Source organism: Tribolium madens, unplaced genomic scaffold, assembly GCF_015345945.1.
Source record: "Tribolium madens isolate multiple individuals breed KSU strain unplaced genomic scaffold, Tmad_KSU_1.1 Scaffold_71;HRSCAF=194;Tcas5.2_LG6, whole genome shotgun sequence".
Taxonomy (NCBI): Eukaryota; Metazoa; Arthropoda; class Insecta; order Coleoptera; family Tenebrionidae; genus Tribolium; species Tribolium madens.
Window position 1 is genome coordinate 1,076,612 of NW_025401041.1, and position 26,811 is coordinate 1,103,422.

General features: G+C 31.0%; 4 protein-coding genes across 8 annotated transcripts in view; 2 read left to right on the forward strand and 2 right to left on the reverse strand.

Moving 5' to 3' along the window:
• The first annotated feature begins 2,899 nt into the window (after positions 1-2,899).
• Positions 2,900-3,757, forward strand: LOC123008856. Its single transcript, XM_044404882.1, has 3 exons — positions 2,900-3,095; positions 3,285-3,413; positions 3,461-3,757. The coding sequence occupies exons 1-3, from the start codon at positions 2,996-2,998 to the stop codon at positions 3,553-3,555; spliced, it is 324 nt and encodes a 107-aa protein (XP_044260817.1). The 5' UTR covers positions 2,900-2,995; the 3' UTR covers positions 3,556-3,757.
• A 2,707-nt stretch (positions 3,758-6,464) lies between these two features.
• On the forward strand, positions 6,465-13,496 carry LOC123008758 (inositol oxygenase-like). 3 transcript variants are annotated; one of them, XM_044404756.1, is made up of 6 exons: positions 6,465-6,556; positions 10,455-10,551; positions 10,604-10,784; positions 12,621-12,966; positions 13,015-13,245; positions 13,302-13,496. In XM_044404756.1, the coding sequence occupies exons 2-6, from the start codon at positions 10,537-10,539 to the stop codon at positions 13,408-13,410; spliced, it is 882 nt and encodes a 293-aa protein (XP_044260691.1). In that variant the 5' UTR covers positions 6,465-6,556; positions 10,455-10,536; the 3' UTR covers positions 13,411-13,496. The 3 variants fall into 3 exon arrangements, with proteins under 3 accessions (XP_044260691.1, XP_044260693.1, XP_044260692.1); XM_044404758.1 differs by having other exon boundaries at positions 6,473-6,556; positions 10,493-10,551; XM_044404757.1 differs by having other exon boundaries at positions 6,513-6,556; positions 10,458-10,551.
• Positions 13,497-15,721: 2,225 nt separating this feature from the next.
• Positions 15,722-22,756, reverse strand: LOC123008704 (solute carrier family 35 member F6). Its single transcript, XM_044404673.1, has 5 exons — positions 22,521-22,756; positions 22,326-22,473; positions 21,679-22,279; positions 16,103-16,257; positions 15,722-16,053 (listed from the first exon to the last, which is right to left on the reverse strand). Exons 1-5 carry the CDS (start codon positions 22,595-22,597, stop codon positions 15,877-15,879), a joined length of 1,158 nt encoding a protein of 385 aa, XP_044260608.1. The 5' UTR covers positions 22,598-22,756; the 3' UTR covers positions 15,722-15,876.
• Positions 22,757-22,827: 71 nt separating this feature from the next.
• Positions 22,828-26,811, reverse strand: part of LOC123008703 (RNA-binding protein 26) — a 20,899-nt gene continuing 16,915 nt past the window's right edge. For all 3 annotated transcript variants that reach the window (XM_044404671.1, XM_044404672.1, XM_044404670.1), the window contains 5 exons: positions 24,156-24,488; positions 23,975-24,105; positions 23,796-23,909; positions 23,604-23,741; positions 22,828-23,277 (listed from right to left, as the gene is read on the reverse strand). In XM_044404671.1, coding sequence (XP_044260606.1) covers positions 23,191-23,277; positions 23,604-23,741; positions 23,796-23,909; positions 23,975-24,105; positions 24,156-24,488 — 803 coding nt within the window. In that variant the 3' untranslated portion in view covers positions 22,828-23,190. The remainder of the gene's footprint in view (positions 23,278-23,603; positions 23,742-23,795; positions 23,910-23,974; positions 24,106-24,155; positions 24,489-26,811) is intronic.

Here is a 26,811-nt window from a genome sequence, read left to right on the forward strand (position 1 = left end):
TAAAGGTGGTCAAATCCTATCGGATTTGATTAAGAGTTTAATTTTTATTTAATAAAGTGTCTTTTACATTTAAAAAAATAATGTTTGGGTCAGTTCGAGTAGTTTCAGGTGGGTTCAGGTCACTTTAGGCCACTTCGGGTTACTTCGGATTACTTTGGCTGGAAGTAAAAAGAAAGTGTTAAATGTACTGACTTTTGATTTTCAAAAGAAGAAAAATTTTTAAGGAAATGTTTAAATTTAGTTGTAAAAATGCCAATCGAGACGTTTCAAAACATCGTGTTACAAAAGACAGTTGGGGAAACTAAGAAAGTGTCAGATGAATTGGTTTAAAAATTTCTACAGTTGCAAAAAACATTTAAAAAAGTCTTAAAGAAATGCTTAAATTTAAAAAAATGTCATTCGAAACGTTTCAAAACATCGTGCTGCAAAAGATAGTTGGGGAGACTAAGAAAGTGTCAGATGAATTGGTTTAAAAATTTCTAGAGTTGCAAAAAACGTTTAAAAAATTCTTAAAGAAATGCTTAAATTAAAAAAAATGTCATTCCAGACGTTTCAAAACATCGTACTACAAAAGACAGTTGGAGAGACTAAAAAAGTGTCAGATGAATTGATTTAGCCTTGATGTGGCCCCCGCTTAGGGCTTACGGGGGCTGCGCCCTCAATTGGGGTCACGGGGGCTGCGCCCCCGATTTTGTCAGAAACTTGCTGCTTTCCTTCTAAACCTCACACTATCAGATATTGTCAAAATAAAGGAGGCTCGCAGCTTTGCCGCTCGCCCCCTTCTAAACCTCACACTATTAGATTTTGTCAAAATTTATAAAGAGGGCTCGTGGCTTTGCTGCTCGCATTCGCAAAAGGCATTCGAAACGTTTCAAAACATCGTGCTACAAAAGACAGTTGGGGGAGACTAAGAAAGTGTCAGATGTACTGGATTAAAAAATTTCTAGACTTGCAAAAAAACATTTAAAAATTTCTCAAAGCAATACTTTAATATACTTAAAAAAATGCCAATCCAGAGTTTTCAATACATCGTGCTACAAAGTCAGTTGGGGAGACTAAGAAAGTATCAAAAAATTTCTAGAGTTGCAAAAAACATTTAAAAGTTTCTTAAAGAAATGCTTAGAATAAAAAAGAATGTTAATCAAGATTTTTCAAGATATCGTGTTGCAAAAGACAGTGGGGGAGACTAAGAAAGTGTCTAGAAATTCCGGTTTAAACAATTTTGCAAAAAAAAAACGTTTAATAATTTCTTAAATAGAAATGCTCATATTTATCATCATATGTCAGAGGCTTGCGGCTTTCCTTCTGAACCTCACACTATCAGATATTGTCAAAATAAAGGAGGCTCGCAGCTTTGCCGCTCGCCCCTTCTAAACCTCACACTATTAGATTTTGTCAAAATAAACCTCATACTATCAGATTTTGTCAAAATTTATAAAGAGGGCTCGTGGCTTTGCTGCTCGCCCCCTTTTAAACCTCACACTATCGGATTTTGTCAAAATAAAGGAGGCTCGCGGGCCGTTCGCCCCTTTCTAAAACTCACACTATCAGATATTGTCAAAATAAAAACCACACGTTATCAGATTTTCTCAAATTAAACCTCACACTATCAGATTTTGTCAAAATTTATAAAGAGGGCTCGCGGCTTTGCTGCTCGCCCCCTTCTAAACCTTACACTACCAGATTTTGTTAAAATAAAGAAGGCTCGCGGCTGTGTAAAATAATGTTTGGGTCACTTCGAGTCGCTTCTGGTTGCTTCGGGTCACTTCGAGTTTCTTCGGGTAACTTCGATTTCGGGTTCTTTGGCTCACTGGGACTTTGCCGTCGATGAGGGCTTACGGGGGCTGCGCCCCCGATCGGGGCTAAGAACACGTTTTTACCTTACCTGTTTGAGGTTAGACGATTTGACTTTGACAGCTGTCACAGTGACATTAATAAGATATAATGTTAAAAAGTAAATGCCAAAAATTTATGACAGATAGAAATTTTTAAACATTTTTTCCATGTTCTGACACCTTGTGCAATCCTCTATCCTTTACACAAGCAATTTTTTTTTAATCAATTTACCGCAAAAACCAGATAACTCCATTTTCCAGTGATTTGTGTTAAGTACATAAACAAGTTCTCTTTATGATTAAGAGTGTTGTTCTCATAGAATAAGAGGTTGTACTATAACTAAATAAGTTCAGACAATTGTTACTGAAATGACCAATAAGTTATGCAACTGCAGAATTGCATATTTAATGAAGGATTACTGCAAACAACGCATATGGACTTACCTGGTTTTTGCAATAACCCGACGATTTATTTTTGTCCCGGCCCTAAAACTTAAAACACCCTGTACAAAACCCAAGTTTATTTGGTAGAAAATAAATAGTTAGCTACTCTTTACCATTGTTACAGCATGTTATTCACAAATAATCATGAGAAAGTGGAAGATGAAAAGTGTCATTAGCCTCGAATCGCTCTCACTCATCATGATGATGCTAATCTTTGACTTCTTAAAACGATCATTGGCCAACTAAGCGCATAAATATGAATTTTACTGAAGGGAGTTCGTTGATATAATTTAGGGGATAGTTTCAATTACACAAGGTCTAATAACACACCTGAAATGGGTCCCCAATGAGCATAGGACACACAATACCCTACCACCATCATTTATACGGCACGACAGGGACACGAACATGACGAGAATAAGTAAACAAATCACCTGCACGACTTATATCAATTAATAAATTCGTCAACTTTCGAAAAAAATTGAAAGTTATTTGAAAAATTCAACGCAATTCTAAGTATGTAGGTTGGATTAACTTTCACTCAATCGCTAAAAAAGTCGACCTTGTGTTTGTTTGAATATTTTTAGCATCGATTCACCACCATGAATTGTCTGTGCCAATGTAGAAACAAGTGTAGTGTTGATTTTCAGAAACGTGCAGTCGCAAAAGCGGCGCTCTCCTTTCAATAGCGGTCTTTTTAAGTATTTTTCGACATTATGTACATCAAAGTGGTGTGGTTATGTTTAATTTTCGTGTGTTTCTCGCACTGTTTACCAACGGTTTACAAATACAACGAAAACAAAATTTTAGAACCAGGTGGGTGATTGCTTGTTAATTCAGGTTTTTTTCAGTTACCTAATTTCCACAATTGTGTAAAGAAAAATAAGAATTATTTAGATAGCTTTCGTAACGTTGTTTTAATTTTACCTTGACTTATGTGGATGTTGTAAACCCACACAATATGTAAATTACAGTTTTTTTAGACTAATGCGACATTTACACTAGATCTGGTGCCGGTGTCCTCGACGGTGATTCCCCTGCCAATTTACCGTGTCAGTTCCGGGTTACAGGTAGCACCAAATTTGAAAGATGAAAAAATTAAAAAACCAGAAGGTCCAATAACACTTTTAACAAGTAAGTTTAATTCCTAAATAGAATTAAAACTTATTTTTTTTTTTTAGTCCACAGTAAGAAGAAAGCCGCAGAACAACCCAAAGCAAAACCCTCAGACGTATCATCGGTGAAACAAGTTAGCAAAAAAGATTTTGATAATTAAATTGGAAGTGTACCTATGAGTCTAAAATCAAAGATACATCTAAATCAGTAATCCGACTACCACAGTAACTGAGAATGATTTTTTAATTCTTTTGATTTTGTGACAACACGAAGTTACCTTAATAGTTTAGAAAACATACGTAGATTTAACTTTTTGTAAAATAAATAAATACATATTTAATATTTTTTTATATCCACTTTTATTTTTGTTAATTTATTTTCGTAATGGGTTTAGATTTTTTTCTTCATAATTAAGACCCTGATTTTTAGGTTGTAAAAAAATGAGAAAATGTATACCTAAACTAGATGACATAATTGTTATAAGTAAACGTAAAAACTTATTGAACATAATTTTTTTGTTAATTAATTAGTTTTGTTAGTGAAAGCAAAAATAAACAAACTACATATCGGGTTCTAAAAACATTGATTCTAATAATAAACAATAATAATGCAAAATAATGTGAAACACTTCATTGATTTTAGCATTAGCGATCAACAAAAAATCTCTAATCGTTATAAAATTAGTTAAATTTTATTTTTGTTTGTTTCTGTAAGGGGAAAATAGGGTGTGAGCATTGGATAAGTCTGTTATTTTTTTATTTTAAAAACCATAATTTCAAACCACTCTAACGTTTTAATATACTATTTTTCTGGTATAGTTCATCTTAAGATATAGCGATTTTATGGTCTTTAAAGTATTTAACTTTTTGCGTCGTTTATGGTAGAATTGGTTACCTCCCCAATAAATCAATTACAACCAAAATTTGAATCCTTGATTACGTAGAAGATGGTTTACAGGACAAAGGGAAATAAAAACCATTAAATTCGTCGCGACGTTTCAATACTTTTATTGTATCTTCTTCAGGCGAAGAATTCTTGTTGGTTGAGCGTGGGAAGCATGGCACAGTCAAGGAAGAACTCAGTTTGGGTTATAAAAATGTAAGCACGCACACCGTTTGCTTGTTTACAAAGTAGTATATACCGGGTGTCCCAGGCAGGCTTGGATATAGGAGATTAACATGAGAAATTAGTTTTTATTTTTTTCCGGCTGTAGGAGTAACAGAAATTAAAATCTGGTTAATGGAGCTTGTAGTACTCGAAAAGGACTATCTTATCAACATTTAGTCGATTCTCCAATTAACTCCATTTCAGCAAAAACGACTCTTGAAAAGTTGAAATTTGAATTTGCCGGGTTAGCGTTACCAAGAAACGAACTATCAAGTCAAATTGTGACAAATTCTCTTTTGGCAACAATGACTTGATAGTTCGTTTCTTAGTAACGGTAACCCGGCAATTTCAAATTTCGATTTTTCGACGGTCGTTTTCGCCAATATCGAGTTAATTGGAGAATCGACAAAAATATCGATAAGATAGCCCTCTTTAAGCACTACAAACTCCATCAGTCAGATTTTGATTTACGTTACTCCTGCAGCCGGAAAAAAATTAAAACTAATTTTCCACAAATGTTCCATGGTATATTATGTTATTAGGAGTAAAAGTGATAGTTTATGTGGCGAAGCTGAACGTTTATTTTGCCGAACGCAGTGAGGAAAATAACTAAGCTTACAAAGTGCAATACTTAAACATCTATAATTTCGAAATTTAAAAATAGAAAATATTGTTTTTATGTTCCTGGTATCTTTTCTTATTTGAAATTTTTCTGTGATTTATGAATCAAAATCAATTGATTAAATTATATGTAATAACATACAAAAATGATAATAATGTGAAAATATTCAGTTCATTCAATTATAATTTTACGAGTATAAATTGGTGTCAAGAAGTTTATTTATGTCAAAAAACACTTAAAAGATTCAATACATTCCATTCCAATTTACTGTTTTTAAAAGTAAAAATTGGGATTTCATTTATTTTATTCCAGAGAGAATGAAGTACAACTTACCAGATTATTAGCCAAAAACGAGGGCATAATCATAAAGGCATAAAGCGTCATCCGAAGCGCCCCGGTTAGCAATAAGCCGATGTACAATGAATCAAAGACCACCAAAGTTTCTATACTATTTTATTCACAATCGTCAGAACAGAAACCAATAAAGAATCTTACCTGAACTCGGATTGGGTAAATTTGAAAGACTATTGTTCCAACAAGAGGTAAGATGGGGAAAATTTAACACAAGTTTTTTTATCTTTGTGGTTACCTCTTCAATTGCTAAATATTTACCAGACATTGTATAAAAATTTGCCAAACTTTTTAATTAAAGTCAATTTTTGTAATGCTGTGATAAGAAGCTTAATTATTTCTTAGATTGATAAACTTGCAAAAGTCTTAATTTAATTTCGACAGTTTTATATTATCTAATATAGTAAACATAAAGTACAATTTAGTACATTTTTAATTAAAAAAATCCCAATCATATACTCGTAGTAATAAAAAACAACTAATATTTTCTGTAATTTTTCAATACACAAATTGCTTACTGCCATTACACTTTACATATTGTACAGTGAGTTTAAAGAAACGCATAAAATTCGTAATTTTCTTTTATTAAAAAAATGAAATCTAAATATGCAAAAACAGGTAACTTGACATAATAAGGGAGTTCAATTCTGACGTGATTGAATTTTTTTTTGCATGCGGACCAACCGAACAAGAGAAATAATATTTCAAGTTTTCATAACATTCGGTGATTCAAAAAAATATTTTTGACAATATAAATTAAATAGAAAGAAGGACAATCATTGTCTTCTGGTACATCATCGTGTTGTGAGTTTCCACTTGTTTATCATTTTTGTTTGTATTTTTAGAATCATATTCGGAATCATATCATATAGTAATTTTGTTTAAAGTTGCAAATTGGAAAAGTAACTATTGACTTATTTACATGAAAAACTGATTATGATTAAAATTTAAAAGATAAACATAATACCTTGTCTATTTCGTAAAGATATGTATAAGAGGATGTTAGTTTTTTACTGACTACTTGAAGAATTTATCGTTAAAGTGTACCGATACATAAGTTTATTCTACTTTTACTCTGTGGGTAAGTATCTACCCGATACAAGAAATATCATTTATTATACAGGGTGTCAATTTTAAAACTTGCAATCGGCAATATCTCTAGAACTAAAAAAGTTATTGAGAATCACTCAAAACCGTTTCGGTGGTTTTTAGGGGGAATCAAAATGGCATGGTAAGTAGCGCTCCTCCACCCACCCTTCAAGCCACAGCCACCTTAAGTTGAAAATTTTAAATGGCACGACCCTACTTGCGATACATCGCTCATAACAAGCGCTTTTCAAAAATGTAATACAACAGCCTATTTGGTAAAGCAATTTTTACAATTATTCAAAAACGAAGACGTTAAATTTTCATTTTATTCATTATATTCGAGGGTGGGTGGAGGTGTGTCACTTATCCTGTCATTTTAATTCCTCCTAGGAACCACCAAAACGGTTTTGAGTGATTATTAATAACTTTTTCAGTTGAGAGAAATTGCCGATTGCAAGTTTTAAAATTGACACAGTGTATGTATGTATTTCAAAATGTGTATATAATATTTTTAAACGACTTGCTAAGACCTACTAAAAATTTTATGACTTCATTATGAAAGATTAACCAAAGAATGGCTTGAATTTGTAACCCTCCATAAATGGCACGTTCCTTTGCAAATGTTGCTGCACCCAGAGAACAAAACAGGACCGTATTTAAAACCAAATTAGTGGTATAGTTTTACCAAGCTATTATAAAAAAATAGCCTTATTTTAATAATAGCTTGTTATTAACCACCTGACTTTTTTAAATTTCTTAAAATATATACTTGACTTTAATAACAATAAATTACATCAAAAACAATACTATTAACAATACAGTATTTAACTTAAAAGTAATAAAATATTTAGTGGGTTTTAGTCCTTACTGTAAACGAGGTGGAGGTTTTCAACACGTGCTTGGTATTAAAGTCATTTAAAAAACTATAGCCTTTTAAGAAATAAAAACTAATACTTAATAAATAAGTTTTCACATAAAAAGCTTACAAATTTTTAGTGGCAGTCCATTCATAATTAAACTGAGTTAAAATTCCCATGACAAAAACTTGAGCTTTTTTCAGCTCTTCAAAGGTTAGGTTTTTGACTTAAGTTTTTGGCCGTTCAGATCATTGTATTCCTGAATTTGGTTAGCGAAAACGGCAAATGTTGCAACATTGAACAGATACCTGTTGAAAAATATTACCAATTTGTGTCTAATAGCGTACAAATTAGCAAATTTAACAATAAGCCAACATCGGAAACAAAAAGGTGCCTACATGATAATATGGAAATTGACAGTTCTGTATTTTCTCAAAAAAGGGTTTGAAATAAATCTAAATTCTTTTTTATGCTTCTATCACCATTCTAGAATTGGTCCGACACTTTTGAATATCCTATCACTCTATAGAGAGACTTTATTCTACACTTTAGATGCGTATAAAGTACCATTTTATCTACTGCTATAAAAATAGAGCAATAACTATCACAAATCATTTAATATTATTATTAACATTCAAATTGACATTTATAGATAATTTAAGTTCGTTGTCATTCAAACGTATCTTTGATTCTTCATTTCTGGAACATGTAACATTTGGCACCGAAGAACTAGAAGACTCCTAATTCATTTGTTTTACATAAAATCTAGTTTAAAATAGAAAAAACCTATTTCGTTCAAAAATTATGTTAATTAATTTTATATTGAAAAAACAGTTCAAAAAAAGTGAAGCTAATAATGATTTGTTTTTTCGTCAATGTCATTATTAATGCATAATTTTCTTTAAGAAATGGTTTGTTAAATTTTTCATTAAAAAAATTCAATATTTTCATTTATTTAATTTGACGTTTGTCAATGCAAAGTAAATGGCAAATAAATTCGAATTAGTTTAATTCTGAATTAAATTTTAATTTGGCTTTCTGTAAACCAGCTCCAAGAGGAATTTATGTTGAAACTGCAATCCGATGTCTGCTTGCGGTTAAAAGGGTCGGCATCCAGCAGGGGCTGGTTTATTGAGGCGTCATTTTCATTTTATTCGACTGTACATGCTTACGTACAGAAAGACAAGCAAGTCAAAAAAAAAGTACATTGAAGAGGATTACATCGTATTTGAAATTTCCGTAATAAATTTTGTTTCATTTGTTCGTGCAACGTATTTATTGACTAGATCTCGTATTTACAAAAACTTGTATTACAGTTTTCACTAAATACAAAATAGAAATGTTTGATTCAATAACGGAAACCTGTAATATTAAACGATGAGTTTCTTTTTTTTTATATTCTTAATAAAAACATCCAAGGAAAACTCCTACTACGTAGGACATACTTATATTATTTGTGTGAAGAATTTATTTTCTACTTATCATAAAAGTGTTAATTAATATATCTTTTTCTATTTCGGTGTTAGAATAAGTCTATTCCAGCACCCAAATGACGTCATTTAAGTGCTGGAATAAGTCGTTGACGTTAATTTAATTTTAGTGACGGACTTTCTTCACAATTCATTTTCAAATGTGAAAATAAGAATTATTTTTATTTTTTACTGCCGCCTACTCGTCAAATTATTCCACATAAATGTCGCCAACCGTCGCAAAATTCTCTAGAAAGAAAAATTAAAATTTTCGTTTTTTAATTTATAAAATGATATAAAGCGACAAAATAGAAAAAATAGTATAAAGCACTTGTTGCAGAAGGTTCTTCAAGCACTCATTTGTTTTTCAAATTTGTGCTTGAATAGATGATACCTTCTGCAACTTGTACTTTAATATACTATTTAAAAATCATGCTTCTATTTTAAAAGTACATTATCTACGTTTTTATCACGACTCTTTATTTCAAGGCAAAATAATTTTAAAATATGCAGTGGCAAAATTATGGAATAATCTTATTAAAAATGAAAATATTTTGTTTTGGCAAAAATACTCGAACAGGTCAATTTTCTTTTTAAAAAATACTCAATTTTCAACTTGATTTAAAATTTTACACTTTTTGGTTTCTGAGTAATTACGTCTTCGACATTTTTTTTAATGGTGGATTTATGCTTCCATATTTAAGATTTATCATTTAAGATTTAATTTAACAATTTACATTTAAGGAGACCAATTATGCATTTTCAATGGTAACATTCATACTATTATTTAAGATTTAAGCTTTAGTACTATAAATTCGAAAATTCAGTAAAATGTCAGATTCTTAAATTAAATTTTAAATAATAAATCTTAGATATGGAAGCATAAATCCACTATAAATGAAAACCCCTAATTTTTTAGCCAATTCGATAGATCTTTTATTGTAGAAATGAACACCAAAATATTAAATATTGCATAAAGTTTCGAAACAAAATCACCAAAAACGTAAAATAATATCAACAAAAAATAGACATACTTGTACAATTTTAAATCAAGTTAAAAAATTTCTATTTTTTAAAAAGCAAAGCAATACAATATTTTCAGTTTTAATAAATAAGTTCATTCCATTATTTTGCCGCTCACTGTACACTGTTTTCCCAATCTGTTAAATAATAATCTGTAATTATTTTTTTCAAACTAGCTTAATCTAAATAATTTAAATACGATAAGACACACTTAATGACTTTTTCGATTGATAGCCATTTACCAAATTAGAAAAAATTACATTAATTTTAATAGAATAATTAATCAAAACTCAAAAAATCAGTCACTAGAGGCTTTAAGCCGCAACACGTGATGGGTAAATTAAAACTTTCCATATTAATTACACCAAATCGATTATTAAACAAGACTGTAATTACTTTTTACGAAAATATTAGATAAATCAATATAAAGTCTCATGCAAGGCAACATATCAAATATAAAATATGACCTCTAGCATGTAAATTATTTTTTCGACCAATTTTGTCGATCATTTATCGCAATTTAATTAAACATCTTCGAAAGAAGCGATAACACCGGATTTAAATATCGGATTTCGCCAGCATCCGCCAATTGTCTCCGAATCGTCCCTGGATTAAATTCAAAGATGAGCGTTACTTTGGTAAGTAAAAGAAAAACAATTGGATAACGGTTTACAACTATTTTTCACATAGAAAAATCAACCGATAAAAGTTATCGACCCATCTGAATTATTACGACCAGAACCAGCCTTTGCTAAAAAACCTGTAGGACAATTCCGCGACTATTCCATTGACGAAAATGATGCTATCAAAGAAAGAGTCCGAAAAACCTACAAGGAAATGCACACGCACCAAACCGTGGAGTTCGTTCAAGGTGAAATATTACATTGTTATTATTATTATTTTCGTAGCTGAATTGCGCATTTTCCTCTTCAGAGCCTGAATTGGCGTAATTTTTGCAATCGACTACCTATGGAAAATTTTAAACATTATTCTGCTTGTCTTTTCTGTTAAAAAAAGGCTTGCGGTTGTAAAAGTGTATTAGTACAGGTGTCTTTCGCTAAGTCATAGATTGTGTATTGTTTTCCATAAAGGCATGAACATGAACATAAATTGTTATTCTTTTATAACAATTTTAAATTTCTTTTTTGTACAGAGTGTCCCAAGTTTTAGGGGCCGGCGCAAAAATAAATATTTCTAATTGATTAAAAAAAATTGATAGTCCAAACGATAAATGATTATACAGGGTCGCTAAAAAGTATGGATACAGTTAAATGTTTTCAAAACGGTTTGGCAGAGCACGTTGAAATTAGGACATTTCTAAAACTAAAAAAAAATTTACATTTTTTTTAATTTTAAAATAAGGTATGCATGTGTTACATCACAGAACTCAGAAAAAAATGCTCTTATGAAAAATATTAAATTTGACCCTTCTTGACATTAAAAAAAAATCAAGTTAGCCTTGTATCCCCAGAACAAATGAAGATAGAAGTTTGGTAAACATCTGAGGCGATGGAATTTAAGTGCGATCAAAAAGTATTTCTATCAAGTAGGCGTCCTAGTTGAGGACGTATGTTGCATGGCAGTTTGTATGTTATCTAGATGTCAAAAAATTATTTTATAAAAATTAAAACACTAAGCTAATAAAATTGAATTATTCTATGAAACGTTTCAAAATATCCCAAAATGAGATTTTGTTGGTGTTTATTCATAAAAATCGTTCACCACGGTTTCCTGTTATAATTTACATAAAAATTATTTTGACATTTCTCACTTGTCATTGTGACATTTTATCTTCCACATACATACGTTTTAAATTTCTACGCTTTCTTGATAGACAGACTTTTTGATCTCACTGTACTTTTAAGCATATACCAAATTTCAATAAGTTTTGATAAATAGTTTTTATAATATTTAATTGTATCCATACTTTTTAGCGACCCTGTATAGGATTCAATTTTATGCTTTAATATTGTTCAAAATTTTTAGCGTATGTCAGTGAGACCCTAAAGACCCAATTTGGGATTTTTTTTTAATTAATTAGAATTTTTTGTACATGATATAATTCCTTGACTTTTTTTCTAACGGTAACTGTAAAAATTGAATAATTTAAAGTTAATAGATTTTGAGTAATTAACATTTTAATATTAAAAATTGGGAATTCTGGTAATTTATGGCCAAATTTGGGATGATTATTCAAAATCTATCAATTTTATCAATATTCTATTTTCACAAATACCACAAAAAAAATCAAAGAATTTTATCATGTAGAAAATATTCCAGTTAATTGATTTTTTTTCTCAAAATTTAATTTTTAAGGTCTCATTGCCATACGCTAAAAATTTTATACAATATCAACGTCAAATCATGAAATTAAAGTGTATTTAATCCTCTATGGTTTACACTATCAAAATTCTTTTTTAATCAATTAGAAATATTTATTTTTGCGTCGGCCCTAAAACTTGTGACACCCTGTATGTAGATTATGAATTTTGTAGTATTAATAACTTGAACTAAAACTGTGTTCAAGTTGAAAAGTATAAAAAAGTAAAATGAAATTAATTAAAAAACATTTCTTTTGCAACAAATAAACGTCACAACACATTTTCATCATCATTCCGTAAAGAAAATTGTCTCATGTAATTACTTTTTCATTTAAATAAGTTTAGCATTTAGTTAAATTAAAGTATTTACCTCGTATCTTTAACAGACAAAATAAAAACTTGGACGAAGTTCAATCACTTCAAATCCACAATCAAAAATGCCTTGATCCGTCTTAACGACTTGGTCGACGAAAGTGATCCCGATGTCGATCTTCCCAACATAGTCCATGCCTTCCAAACGGCTGAAAGAATTCGAAAAGACTATCCTGATTTAGATTGGTTTCAACTAACTGGTTTGATCCACGATTTGGGTAAAGTTATGGCATTCTACGGGGAACCCCAATGGGCCGTTGTCGGAGATACCTTTGTGGTAGGTTGTGACTGGGGCAAGGATATTGTCTACCGGGACACTTCTTTCGTAGATAATGTGGATGGTAAAAATCCAAAATATAAGTAAGTAAATATATTGCAATTTCAAAACATTTCAAAAATGTGTTGCAGTACGAAATATGGTATGTACAAGCCAAACTGTGGATTAGAAAATTTGTTACTGTCGTGGGGCCATGATGAGTACTTGTATCGAGTTTTGATACATAATAAATCAACTCTTCCTAAGCAGGCCTTGTGGATGATTCGATTCCACAGTTTTTATCCCTGGCATACAACTAATAATTATCAACATTTAACAACAAACAAAGATGAAGAAATCAAAGATTGGGTTTTGAAGTTTAAGTATGATACATATCCATTAGGTGGTTTTCGTTTTATCAAATCTTTGTTTCTTTCAGTCAATATGATTTATACACTAAGAGTACCGAAATTCCAGACATTGATGGTCTGTGGCCTTATTACGAAAAATTGATCGATAAATATATACCCGGAGTGCTGGAATGGTAACATGTTAGCCATTAGAGAAAACACTTTTATTAAAAATAATCTACATGTAAATACAAAATATTTCAAATAAATTTTACTTAAAATAATCATTCATTTAATTTTTTCAATAGTAATTATAACGGTTCACAATAATTAGTCTTTTCGTTTCAAACAAGCGACTTTTATTCTGGTGTTGAATCATCTGGTAGATCAGTCGTTCGGTTTTCGATAATGCTGTCTTCTTCCATATTTCGATATCTTAGCCGCATAAAAGTGCAAGTGCAAAAAATGTCAATGCAAGCCACGGTTTATTTATTATCATTATGATGTCGATTTTCTAATACAATAATGCCAGCAGTTGCAATACATTTTTCATATAGTTCAAAAATTATATTGATCTGTTTTATCTTTAGAATGTCAGTTTAATTTTTTTTTAGTTACCGAATGACAAATCGTCCAAAATACCGTGTCCCTACATCTAAATATCAAATATACCCGGTGGGGCATCGATTACGCGCAGAAAATAAATCCCCACTTCTAATTAAATAAAATTGTTGAAATTTGTCACACTTACCTGGGCATTGATTCCATATTTTTTTGGTAATTTTTCATTTACAAAGCCAAAAAATAAAAACCAATTTTCTCCCAAAAAGTTAAATTCTTATTTTTATACTGACCTACGCAGACTCACTTCATGTAATTGTTTACGCAATCAGAAAAAAAATAACTTCGAAAATCATTTTTATTTATGACCTGTTACTTGTGCCATCGTAAATTTAGTTGACAATAGGGAACTGTAATTAGGTAAGATTCCAAGATTTACTACAATAAGAGACTTCAAAGTGGCTACCAATAAATGATTCTTTCATTGGCACACTATACCATTCAGTCATAATTCACTGGCCTAGTTTGGGTTTAAACAAAAAGGAAACAATTATTTAGCTAACCAAGTCAAAATTTGTAATTGTGATACCAAAGCTTAATGCGCTGGCAGGTACAGATTCATTTAGTGTAACACCTTTATAAAATTAACAGAAAGTTTTCATAAAACACACAAAACTGGTACGGCCTCATTTATTATTACAAAAAATTCGAAAAATTGTCAAATATACTTTATCAATAATTAATTAGGTATATAAAATATCGCCAGTTTTATTTAATTAGAAGTTGCGATTTATCAAGTGCGCGTAACCGACGCCTCTCCCGGTAAAAGTCTGGAATAAAATTTATATTCTTTAGAGGGACATTTATGATTTTTTTTAGCTAGGTCCTTTTAGTTTAAAAGTGTCCTTGTTTTCCATTGCAATTTTTTGCCATTAACCACAATGGCATTGACTACAACAGAAATTCTGATTAGCGGACGCGGACAGTGAAATTTTCCCCATTTACCATCAATGCAAAAGTCTACTCTAAAGGAGGTACATACATACAAAACCACTCCTCCACAGGTGCCGATTTCACCGTTACGACCATGGAATTTGTAAAATAAAATGGAACTGCCATTTGGTCTTCAAAAATGCAACCAACAGTGTACATACATACAGTCAAATGCTTTTATTGCATTACCACCTACTTACCCTTAACAAATCTAACTTTTTTCAGTGAATATTTTTTACAAACATTTCACAATTGCTGAATAATATTACTCTTAAACCTAAGTGATGTTTTACAGTCATGAAGTTTTTGATTTTCTTTACATTTTCCACCGTCTTTGCTGTTGACGATCGTCCAAAACGAGGAAAGTCGGTAACCTCTTTCCGGTCAAATTGAAATGTTTCAATGCTTGTGTTTTGACATCCATGAGTCCCTAAAGGTTTTTTGCAAAATTTTCAAAAATTCACTACACGAATTTTCGTTGGCAACATAAAATATCAAGCAAATTCTCTGATCGGTAGTGGAATTCATGACAAAAATCGGTAAAAACAATTTTAAACAAACCACTTGACCCATAGCGGTAAAATTAGGCTTGATAAGAGAGTATGGTTGTACAAAAATACCAGACATTATTAAGATATCTTCTACGTGAACTCGAAAATCGAAATTGTGGCCTTGTGGATGATTCGATTCTAGTTTTTATCCCCGGCATACAAGGAATAATTATCAACATTTAACAACAAACGAAGATGAAGAGGAAATCAAAGATTGGGTTTTAAAATTTTTGTATGGTATCCAGTAGTTGTTTGTTGTTTTATCAAATGCTTGTTTTTTTTTCAGTCAATATGATTTATACACTAAGAGTGCCGAAATACCAGACATTGATAGTCTGGTGGCCTTATTAAATTGATCGATAAATATATATACCCGGAGTGCTGGAACGGTAACATGTTAGTCATTAGAGAAAACACTTTTATTAAAAATAATCTACATGTAAATACAAAATATTTCAAATAAATTTTACTTAAAATAATAATTCGTTTAATATTTTCAACTCAATTTTAATTATAATGGTTCACAATAATTAGTCTTTTCGTTTCAAACAAGTGACTTTTATGCTGGTGTTGAATCATCTGGTAGATCAGCCGTTCGGTTTTCGATAATGCTGTCTTCTTCCATGTTTCGATATCTAAGCCGCATGAAAAGCGCTCGAATTTTTATGAATATAAATGTGCAAGTGATTCCGTTATAAAGGCACATTCCGTATAATAAAGCGACGAAACCTAATAACTGGAACAAATATTAAGTCTAAAGAAAAATATCTATCATGGAAATGTACCTGAAGCCAATGGAATTTTTGATGCATAAACATCAAACTTACTATCCATATTATAATGGTACGGACACTGTCTAGGACCATTCGGGTCGTTGCCGAGATCTCTTTTGTTACGCTTATGCCAGCAAAGTTAAAGAAAGCGATGGAAAATATAGTTCCTGCAATTTTTGTCCCATAAGCAAAATTAAAAAAAAAACGTAAAGTACATAATTAATTCAATAGCGTGGGCGTTCAGGCCTAAATAATTTTCATAAATACAATTTTTAAAGATTCATCAAAATATTTTATATTGGATTGGCTCAGACGTGCGACGTACAGTCAGTCGATTTGAAAATGTCGTGTCCATAAAACGAAATGCTAGGCTTGCTGTCGCCCCTCCGACTTCTTTACCTAAAAACATTGGCACCGAAATGTGAAGTTTCGTATTCACTAAAATTTTAATATTTTATTATAACTGATTAGTAGTTACACATTGTTTTAAAAATAAAATAATCCGTAAAATCAAATGCTGTAGATATGTTATAATTCTTATTAAAACACTGCACTGTTATGGTTAATGTAACACTACTTAATTTTTTTCTGTATTTTCTGTCTCTGCTCTGGCTTCTGCGTTCTGCCTCAAGAAAGTTTTCATTTTAATATTCAAAAAGACAACAAGATTAATTACATAATTAATTTTTAATTAATTATTTTTTATTTATCTAGGCTGTTCCAGCTAAACCCCACATTAGAAGTATTGTGAGTTTTATCACTGATATTTATCTAAAATTTTGTTTACAGCTATAATCGGTTAGGTTTTGCTGTTAACCCTAGGATGCAGGAGTGTTCCAACCAACAGATCTACATATCGTGGGTGAAAAATACCCTAGAGCCTTGTTGACGTTATATTTTTGATTATACAGGGTGACCCAAAAATATATTACAATACAAACTTATGTTTTTTGTTAATGAAACACCATATGTTTCTTGGCATGTTTAAAATTTCTATTAGTCGATTTTGCTTAGTTTTTGAATTTATTTTGTTTTTTTGGCGAAAACAACCTCTATTTAAAAATTTATTACACAAAAAGTTAAAACAGCTGGAATTTTTTTTACCACTGTAAAGAGGAAAGTACGAACTTTAAGACTATAATTTTTTTTTAATGTATTGCAGTCGAAAAGTTAAAAATATGTCGAAGTTTGTTAAAAGTTAAATAACTTAAAAAACTTTAATGGAACACCCTATTTTTTGTTTTTGCATCTAAGAGATTATTAAATGATCTTTCCAAAAATATTTACTTTTAAGTGCCTACAATTAATAACTAAAAAGATATTTAATTATAAACATTAAAAAAAAATAATCATTATTTCAATAGCCAAAAAGTGCACATTTGCACTAGGGATGGAAAAATTTTCACTGAATAATCACTTTTATGTTACACTGAATCCGTTCTTCTTTATTAAAACAATTAGAATTATAGAATTAAAAAAAAAACAATTTAATTCAAAATTTAAGCAAGAAGTTTAGCTTGAAAACATTGAAATTAAAATCTACATTCAAAAATGCCGAGAAACATATGGTGTTTCATTAAAAAAACATAAGTATTGCAACTTATTTTTGGGCCAGCCTGAATAATCAAAAATATTTTCCTGAAATGCACTCTAAAATACAGGGTGCGCCAGAACTCGCGCCCCAGAGAAAAATGCCATATAAGGTAAGATACCAGGAAGATGGAAAAAATGTTAAAAAAATTCTATCTATAAAAATTTAGAAGTTATGAGAGTTTATATTTTGCTCTTTGACTCTATTTATTTTTGTTGGAAAAATAATTTTTCAAGTTTTTTTGCTATAGGCTATTATAAGAGGAAACAATGGAGCTGTATCCTAAATTGTAACTCTCTTTAATGTTATTTGTAGCTTTTATTGTCAATTTTTTTGTACCTTTACTAAATAATTATAAAAAAACTATACAAGATCATCAGTATCATTAAACAGAAATAAAAAAATGTCAAATGTCAAAATTTTTTGACAGATATAATTTTTTAAACATTTTTCCCATGTTCCTGGTATCTTATCTTACTTGAAATTTTTCTCTGGGGCGCGAGTTCTGGCGCACCCTGTATAAATAAAGTCTACAAAATCTCAAACTTCCCACTTAAATAATAACTGAGCTACAGAAGACCGGAGCTGAGACGAATCACCTGTATACAGTGTTTTTTTCACAAATAGATTTGTTTTTTGTACATACACTAGGTTGCATTTTCGTTTTTTTTTTTGTTGTCCATATCAAGCAATTTTTTTTGGTTGTTAATTTTTTACTGGTGTGTTGCTGGTTGTTCTGTTTGTGTATTTGACATAAATTTTCTAATATCTTTTAAAATTGACTTGAACATCACACAATGTTTGAATACGTTGAAACACCCGCCTTGTATGTAATTACCAAAAATATTTTTTAATAATTTAATTTAATAATTTAATTACAAAATTTGTAAAATATAACTTTAACTATTATAATACGTTTTTCGATTACTCTAGTAATTTTGAGAGTTTTTATAAGTCTTCCTTATACCTAAGATTGACCGTTTTCAAAATATTTACACTTTTTTAATTTTTTTATTATTCAAAAATCAATAACTCTACCATTTTTAATTATTATAAAATCGTGCTTGGGCATATAAAAGAAAAAGGTTAGATCTTGTCTTTGGTGAATTCATAATTGCCAAAATAATTAACAAACCGCCAAAACGTAAGGTTACGTTTGAGAAACTTCAAATATCTAGTCTGGACTACCGTCGAAAGCAAGGCAAAAATTGGTCCCGTTTTACGGACGCATTTTTCATTTTGAAAAAAATGTCGATGTCCCTATCGATTCTGTATAATTGTAAGATTTGCGCTCGTATATAAAAAAAAATCAAAACTTAATACTTTTTAAAAAATAATTAAAAATGTCCCCATTTTTTAGCCACATAAGTAAGTTGTTCTAATTAAATTTATTATGCTTAAATAGAGCTTTTTGGTACAATTGGGGTAGTATTTTCTTTTTGGTTCAAACTTATTAGTTTTTTGTTAAATACGTTAAAAAAAATTGAAAATATGCAACTCTTTATACATACCTTGGACGGTTTGAAGGAACGCTCTCATGATTTATTATTTAGCTTTCTGAATAAGTAGAAAATAAACATGTACAATTCCAAGATTTTAGTTTACGTTCAGTATTTGCAATTAAATATGAACAACTTATTACGCGTAATTGTAGTTGGCACAATCACACGCAAAGTGGCAAAGTTTTGATTTATAAAATTTTTGTTGTAGTACTATAATATAGCAGTGTAATAAAAGCACAATAGTTGACACCGTGCTACAATTACACGGCCCTCGTGAGYGACCAGTATTGTGCTTAAAATATAATATAAAAAATCAAAGGTCTTTCCGCAAAATATTTCTCAGTGGTTTATTTCTGCTGAACCTTGAATCAACAATTTCAGGTAACATTGCTCTCATATAAAAACTTTCAAGAATTTGGACCATATTTGTAGACCAAAAGTCGTCGTCTCGTTCAATAATATCGCAAGCTATACCTTTTCCTGTATACATTACAAAGTAACATACATCCCTTTTCGTGATATGTAATTGTCCTTGAATTTGGTACATATAATTATGGTTAGATTTTAATTTCATTTTACCGGAACTTGTAACAGTACAATAAGTAATGATTTTTTTTCGATAGCTTCTTCAATTTTTAAATCTCGTGCAGAAAATGGACACTGAAGTGCCGTCCCAATTTTTAAAACATTTATGTTTGCGTTTTATTTTTGAAGAAGTATTTTTTTGACACGTGACGCAATATTTATTTCTTACACCAACGTAAAGTACTTTTTTTGTTCTCGCACCTATTATACAACCTACTCCCGACAAAGCATTATAATTTGTTTTATAAGATCGCTTACTCCAAGCGCCATTGACGATCACTGCAATAAAAGGTATACCGTCCACATCGACATCCCCCGCATCTAATGCTAACCGATATTCTTCTTTACCTACAGCAATCATTTCGTCAAATACTACCCGTTTACAAATATCTATAATTTCATTTTCACATGTATAATAAGTTTTTTCTGACATTTGTGGTATATCTAAGGCTGCGCATAATTCAGACAACTGAGAATAACCAATTGCAACGACGCCAGATACCACAGCTTTGTTGACGCTCGAATCTTTCTAAACTAAAAAAATACTTTTATCCAATATAATAATATAATATACAAATTACCTTTTTTGATTTTAAAACACAAATAAAAACTTTGATTAGAGTACACAACCAACTCACTTTGCATCCACAGGAGCACAAAGACAAATGAAAATAATAGGCATTTTGGTCACAATTTATAATTTTTTTAATAAACAACTTTCTCTAGGGGTAGTAGATACTGCGCAGTGGGGTGTTCCGTCAAAATCAGAATGTAATAAAGAGAGACGCGGATTAAAATTTTTCTATATCAAACGCCTCAATTTTTTTTTGAAAAATGGTTATCGATTTTTGAATAGGAAGATGCGAATCCAAAAACATAGCTTTCTATTTAAAATAAGAAAGTTGATACCCACTTCCGGTGTAACCAGAAGTGTTGCCATCTTAAAAATATTTTCATTAAGCAGGACCTTTATGGCTAAAAACAAAATTTTAGATAAATATCTTTGTTGGAACTCCCAATACTTCTAACGTGGGGTTTAGGCAGAACATCCTGTATACAATATAATACAATAAACTTTTAGGAAACTCTTTCCTAAAAATACTGTACATTTTTCTTTTACTTTGGATCACTAAAAAGCTATTACTTTTTATTGTTTACTTAAATACATTGAATAGTTAACTCAAACATTTCGAATAATCATCGTTCTATCTTTAAAACAATATGCAACTAACAATCAATTATAATAAAATATTAAAATTTTAGTGAATACAAAACTTCACATTTTGTTGGCAATGTTCTTAGGTTTAGGTTTAGATTTATTTGGGATGTTGGAAAGACGACAACAAACCCAGCGGTTCGTTTTATGGATACGACATTTTCAAATCGACTGACTGTACTTACTCTTTATTTGTACGATAATACAAACAATAGTCGATTAATTGATTTACTTCCGAGAAAACTTAATAGTTGAATTTATTACATATTTTTTGTATTCAAATTCCACATTTTTGCCTCAACATTTATGAACCCCAAACAAAAATCAATAATTGAATCGTTTTACCGGTAATGTTTTCCACACAAAGCAATTAATTAATAATGAGCATTATAAATATAGCGCACACGTGATATTTTTTATTCATAAGAGTTGAACAGATGTCAGTGACCGCTCTTATCTTCAGTCCTCGCAAATTATGTTTCAATGAACATGGCAAAAAATTTCTCAAATGAAGTTAAATACAGTCTTAGTTAAACTAAGAATCTATGTAAGCAGATTAAATTCCTAATAGTTGTGTAGAATTACAACAAACAAGTAATCAAAAAGATAAAAAGAGTAAGCAATAAAATTTCCACAACACTTTATCTTTCCCCTTTTTCATAAATATGCGACAACCTACAAAACAATAACTTACCTAAAATAGCAAACATCAACTGCCAACTGTGTCCAATCTGTATTAAAGCATCAATAGCGTCCTCCAACGTCCCATGGGGGTTATTAGTAAATGGGGGCCCCGCTTTAATGTAATAAAATGGTATTTGCAACAGCCCCAAAACCGTAAATCCAAAAAGACCCTCCCAACCAATCGCTTGAAGTGGTGGGATATCCAACCCTGCCACAAATTTCTCCTCCACAACCATCTGAATGGCTGTTATAATCTGAGCAATGACAATCAAAAGATCTCCAGTGATGATGTCATTTCGGCCGTGGTTTTGCGCATTTGTATCTTTCGTCAAAAAATCGGCAGCCCCCACAACAGCCAACCCAACAATCACAAAGAAAATCCCCACCCACTCTCGCTTTTTTAACATCCTCTCCAAAAATCCCACACTCAGCAAGCCTACGAAAACGATCACAGAGCCCCTAAACATCTGAAAACTCGAAGCGTAAGTTAGGTTGAGTCCAATGTACATGATTGAAGTCGCGGTCATGTCGCACATTGCGGGAAGGAAAAGAACAAAAGGGCTGAAATTGCGGTTTCCGCGGGTGAGTTCGTTGACATCCTCGGAGCCGTCCTAGGACACAAATTATTTACTCGCCAAAAACACAACTGTAACTTACAGCTCGTCGGCTGTACACTTTGTAGAGAATTTTGAAAGTAAGCAAACACAACATTTCGCCGATAAACATGCAGGAGGCTTGGAAAAACGGGTGGTCAAAATCGTGTACTTCCCCATTTTTGCCCGCCGAGTCAAGACTATCAGCCCACCTAAAGAAGTTTGGGGTAAAAAATGCGTACATAACCTCAAAACTTACTTGGTACTTAAAGTGTTGATACTTCCTGTTATCACCATAACAACAGCTAAAAGAATTTGATAATTAGTCCAAGCCATTTTGTTGTTTATTACAGGAGAGTCACAGATAAAACAAAATATTTACGCCAGCTGATTTTTGTGGCATTACATCTGACCTGTCATTGCAATATGTCAAATTATGACACATGCGCAGTAAAATTCCCTGAAATCATCTTGTGTGTGAAACCTTTGTGCGAAATATTTAATTTTTTTGATGCCCCCGAATGTTATGTAATTATGTAAATATAATAAAATATACAAATACATCAACATTTTTTCTCATTTAATGTTTTCTAAAGTTGTTCTATTTTTTAGTATATTTTTTAATTTTTATTTTTTCTTAAATTGGGGGCATCTTTTTTTTTTCTTACTGATAACGTCTTATATCATAAACAAACAAACTACTAAGAATTTGTTTTCATGTGTTTTATGAAGAATCTGTATTGTTCAAAAACAAATTCATAGCTTACATATGAAACCGAAAAGTAAATATAGAAAATTACCACTATACAGTTATACACCATAAAATTTTTACAAGCAAGCAAACCTCAAAAAAATAAAAGACAAAAATTATACAACTTTAAACTAATGACAGGTGAGAAACAAATATGGCCTTCAAATCGAGTGTTAAACTATCGCCTCCATGATCGATCTTCGCTTTCTTCCTCTTCCTCTTCATCGTCTTGAAGCAAGGCTTCCTCAGATAATTCCGGCCCCAGCTGCAACAATTGAAGTTGATAAATTAATTCAAACATGTATACAGGGTGCGCCAAAATTCCTGCCCCAGAGAAAAATACCATGTAAGGTATTTAATGTTATTTGTGGTTTTTATTTGCAAAACTTTTGTACCTTTACTAAATAATTATAGAAAAACATATACAAGATCATCAGTATCATTAAATAGACATAAAAAATAGTGAAATGTCAAAAAATAAATGTCAAAATTTTATGACAGGTACAATTTTTTAATCATTTTTTCTTTATTCCTGGTATATTATTACTTGAAATTTTTCTCTGAGACACACCCTATATAGTGTTTACTTACATCTTCTTCTCCTTCTGGTAAACTCTGCTCAATTAGTCTATCCTCTTCGGACTCGGACATTAAAACTTTGAGAGTGGCCGGTCTTGATTGGTTATTCAGTGAGACTCCACTGCACCATGTGATGGATAAAGTACGGTCCTATAATAATATCAAACAATCACTTTTGAAAAAACAATTAAATAAAATTACTACCTGAAAATGTTTGCCCTTTAATAACGCCATCTCGGCTTCTTTACGAGTTTTGTAGTTCAATGTAATGCTTGGCAAGGTTGAATCAACGACGTAGTCGGCAATTTCCCCAAACAACTAAACCAAAGTGATAAAATGTGTTAAAACCAAAAAAAAATAAAAATAAAAATAAACCAACTTACTTGAAAATGATTCAAAACACTTTCTTGTTCATCAGCTTCATATCCAGATACTAATAACCTAGTAGGTCTATGATCAACTGTATGTTTTTGAAACGACGCTTTATTAACCGTCTTTATGTTACCTTTGAGACCTAAAACAACAAATTAAAATTCCGTTTCACCCCAATTCCATTCAACAAACCTCCATTATCAATCAAATTATTCTTGCTTAACAAATGCCGACTGATTTGATTATACCTTCTCCCTCGACCGCGTCCTCTAGTCATAGCAGCACGAGCTTTCAACTCGAACAACTTCTTTTGTATTTCCGAAGTATCAGCACCTTCTTGCTGCTTTGTAATCAAATCTAATTCCGCATCTAACATTTCTCTTTGAACGTCTTCCTTTGCTTTCTTTTGAGGCGGTGTTTTTGCCGTTAAAACGGATTGAAGGAGGTCTTTCTTGATACTTTCGATCGATTCTTGGGTCTTTTTGATGGTGTCCATTATGTGGTCGCGTTGAGGACCAGGAGGTACTGTAAAAAAATATACAAGTCCTAATAAAGCAAAAAGAAGCTTTAAGGTTGAACTATACTGAATAAAAAAAATTAATAGCTCAGAAATTCTAAAAAAATATATAACTTTTTGATGGCCTTAGCAGCAATATAGGTACAGGCTGTTCCGGCTAAACCCCACATTAAAAGTACTGAAAGTTCTAACAATGATATTTATCTAAAATTTTGTTTAGTCATAATCTGTTAGGTTCTGCTCAATGAAAATATTTTCAAGATGGCGTCACTTTCTGTTACACCGGAAGAGATATCAACTTCGTTATTTTAAATAGAAAGTTTTGTTTTTTATTGCGTTTTTAGATTACTCAAGTGATTTTGGAAGAATTTTCGTTAGCCTCCCTATACCTGAGTTTAACTGTTTTCGAAATATTTAAACCTTTTTAAAAAATTTTGGATTTGAATCTTTCTATTCAAAAATCGATAACTCTGCCATTTTTTATTATGTTGAAAGCGTATTTGAGTATACGGGAGAGAAAGGTCAGATCTTTCCTTTGATGTATTTATAATTGGAAAAATAATTAACAAACCACCAAAAGTAAGGTTACGTTTAGGAAACTTCAAATACCCTTAACTCAATTTTTCTAAATGAAACACCCCATTTTTTCTTCATTAGTTAAAAAAGAATTAGTTCTGCATCGATCTGTATTAACATTCCCTGTACCTATGTTTGATAGTTATCAACTTCTTTTGATATTGTGAGAAATTCATTAGCCATTGCTACTTTGATATTCAAATTTAGATTAAATAAATTTTATTTGTATTTAGGAAAAGAATAAAAAAACGTTTAGTAATGAATTTCTTCCACTGTAAAAACTTGAAATAACTTGGAAATCATTAAATTTAGGTATAGGGAATGTTTATAGAGATCGATGCAGAATTAAATTCTCTTTCATTTAGTGAAGGAAAATTGAGGCCTTCCATTTGAAAAAAATCAGTTACGGGTATTTCAAGTTTCTCAAACGTAACCTTAAATTTTGGAGGTTTGTTAATTATTTTTCGAATTATGAGTAAGGATCTGGAATCTATTGCTAATTCTGCGCGTAAAATGAACTTAAAATTAAATTCTGATAAATGTAAACTTCTACTCTGTTTGCCAAATAAACGTACCTATGATTCAGTGATTCAGAATTTAAATGTGAAAATTGATAATAAAAGTCTTCCCATTGTGCAGTCTACTAAATGTCTTGGATTGATAATTGATAGAGATTACTAATTATGTATCATCTGTTATTAAAAAATGTTATGTCGCTCTTAAACTTCTGTATTCCAATTATAATACCTTAAATTTTAAACTTCGTAAAAAACTTTGTGAAATCCTTGTGCTTTCGTTTATAAATTATGGACTCATTATTTACTATCCTTGCTTAGACAGTTTTAACAAATATCGATTGCAAAAAATTCAAAACAATTGCTGTCGTTTTATTTTTGGTTTAAAGAAACATGATCATGTATCAGAAAAAATTAAAGACCTGGAATGGTTAAAAATTGATAAACTTTTCTTATGTCATTTGGCTGTATTTACTTATCGCTTATTCTTGACATCGACACCTTTCTACCTAAGGAGTAAGTTTCATTCTAGAAAAAGCATTCTTACCGTCAAAACCAACCTTCGTAATGAATTGTCGATGCTACAGTTTCGTACCGCATTGTATCAATTCACTTATAACGTAATTAGAACATACAGGGTGTCAATTTTAAAACTTGCAATCGGCGATATCTCTCGAACTAAAAAAGTTATCGAGAATCACTCAAAACCGTTTCGGTGGTTTTTAGGGGGAATCAAAATGACATGGTAAATGACGCACCTCCCCCACCTTTAAAGCCACAGCCACCTCAAGTTGCAAATTTTAAATGGCACTACCCTACTTGTGATACATCGTTGGAAAGCTCATAACAAGCGCTTTTCAAAAATGGTATACAACAGACTATTTAGTAAAGCCGTTTTTCCAATTATTCAAAAACAAAGACTTTAAATTTTCATTTTTTTTTTTTTGTAATATTTAAGGGTGGGTGGAGGTACAGTCGAACAAAGTGAAAATGACGCCTCAATAAACCAGCCCCTGCTGTTGATGCCGACCCTTCTAACCGCAAGCAGGTAAGATCGTAAATTATCGGATTGCAAACTTGACGTAGTTTCAAGATAAATTTCTTTAGAAGCCAGTTTACAGAAATGCATTGACAAAAGTCAAGTTAAATGTAATTTTTTTCATGAAAAATTTAACAAACCATTTTTTGAAAAAAAAATAATGCATTAATGATGATGAAGATATGTTTTTTAACTGTTTTC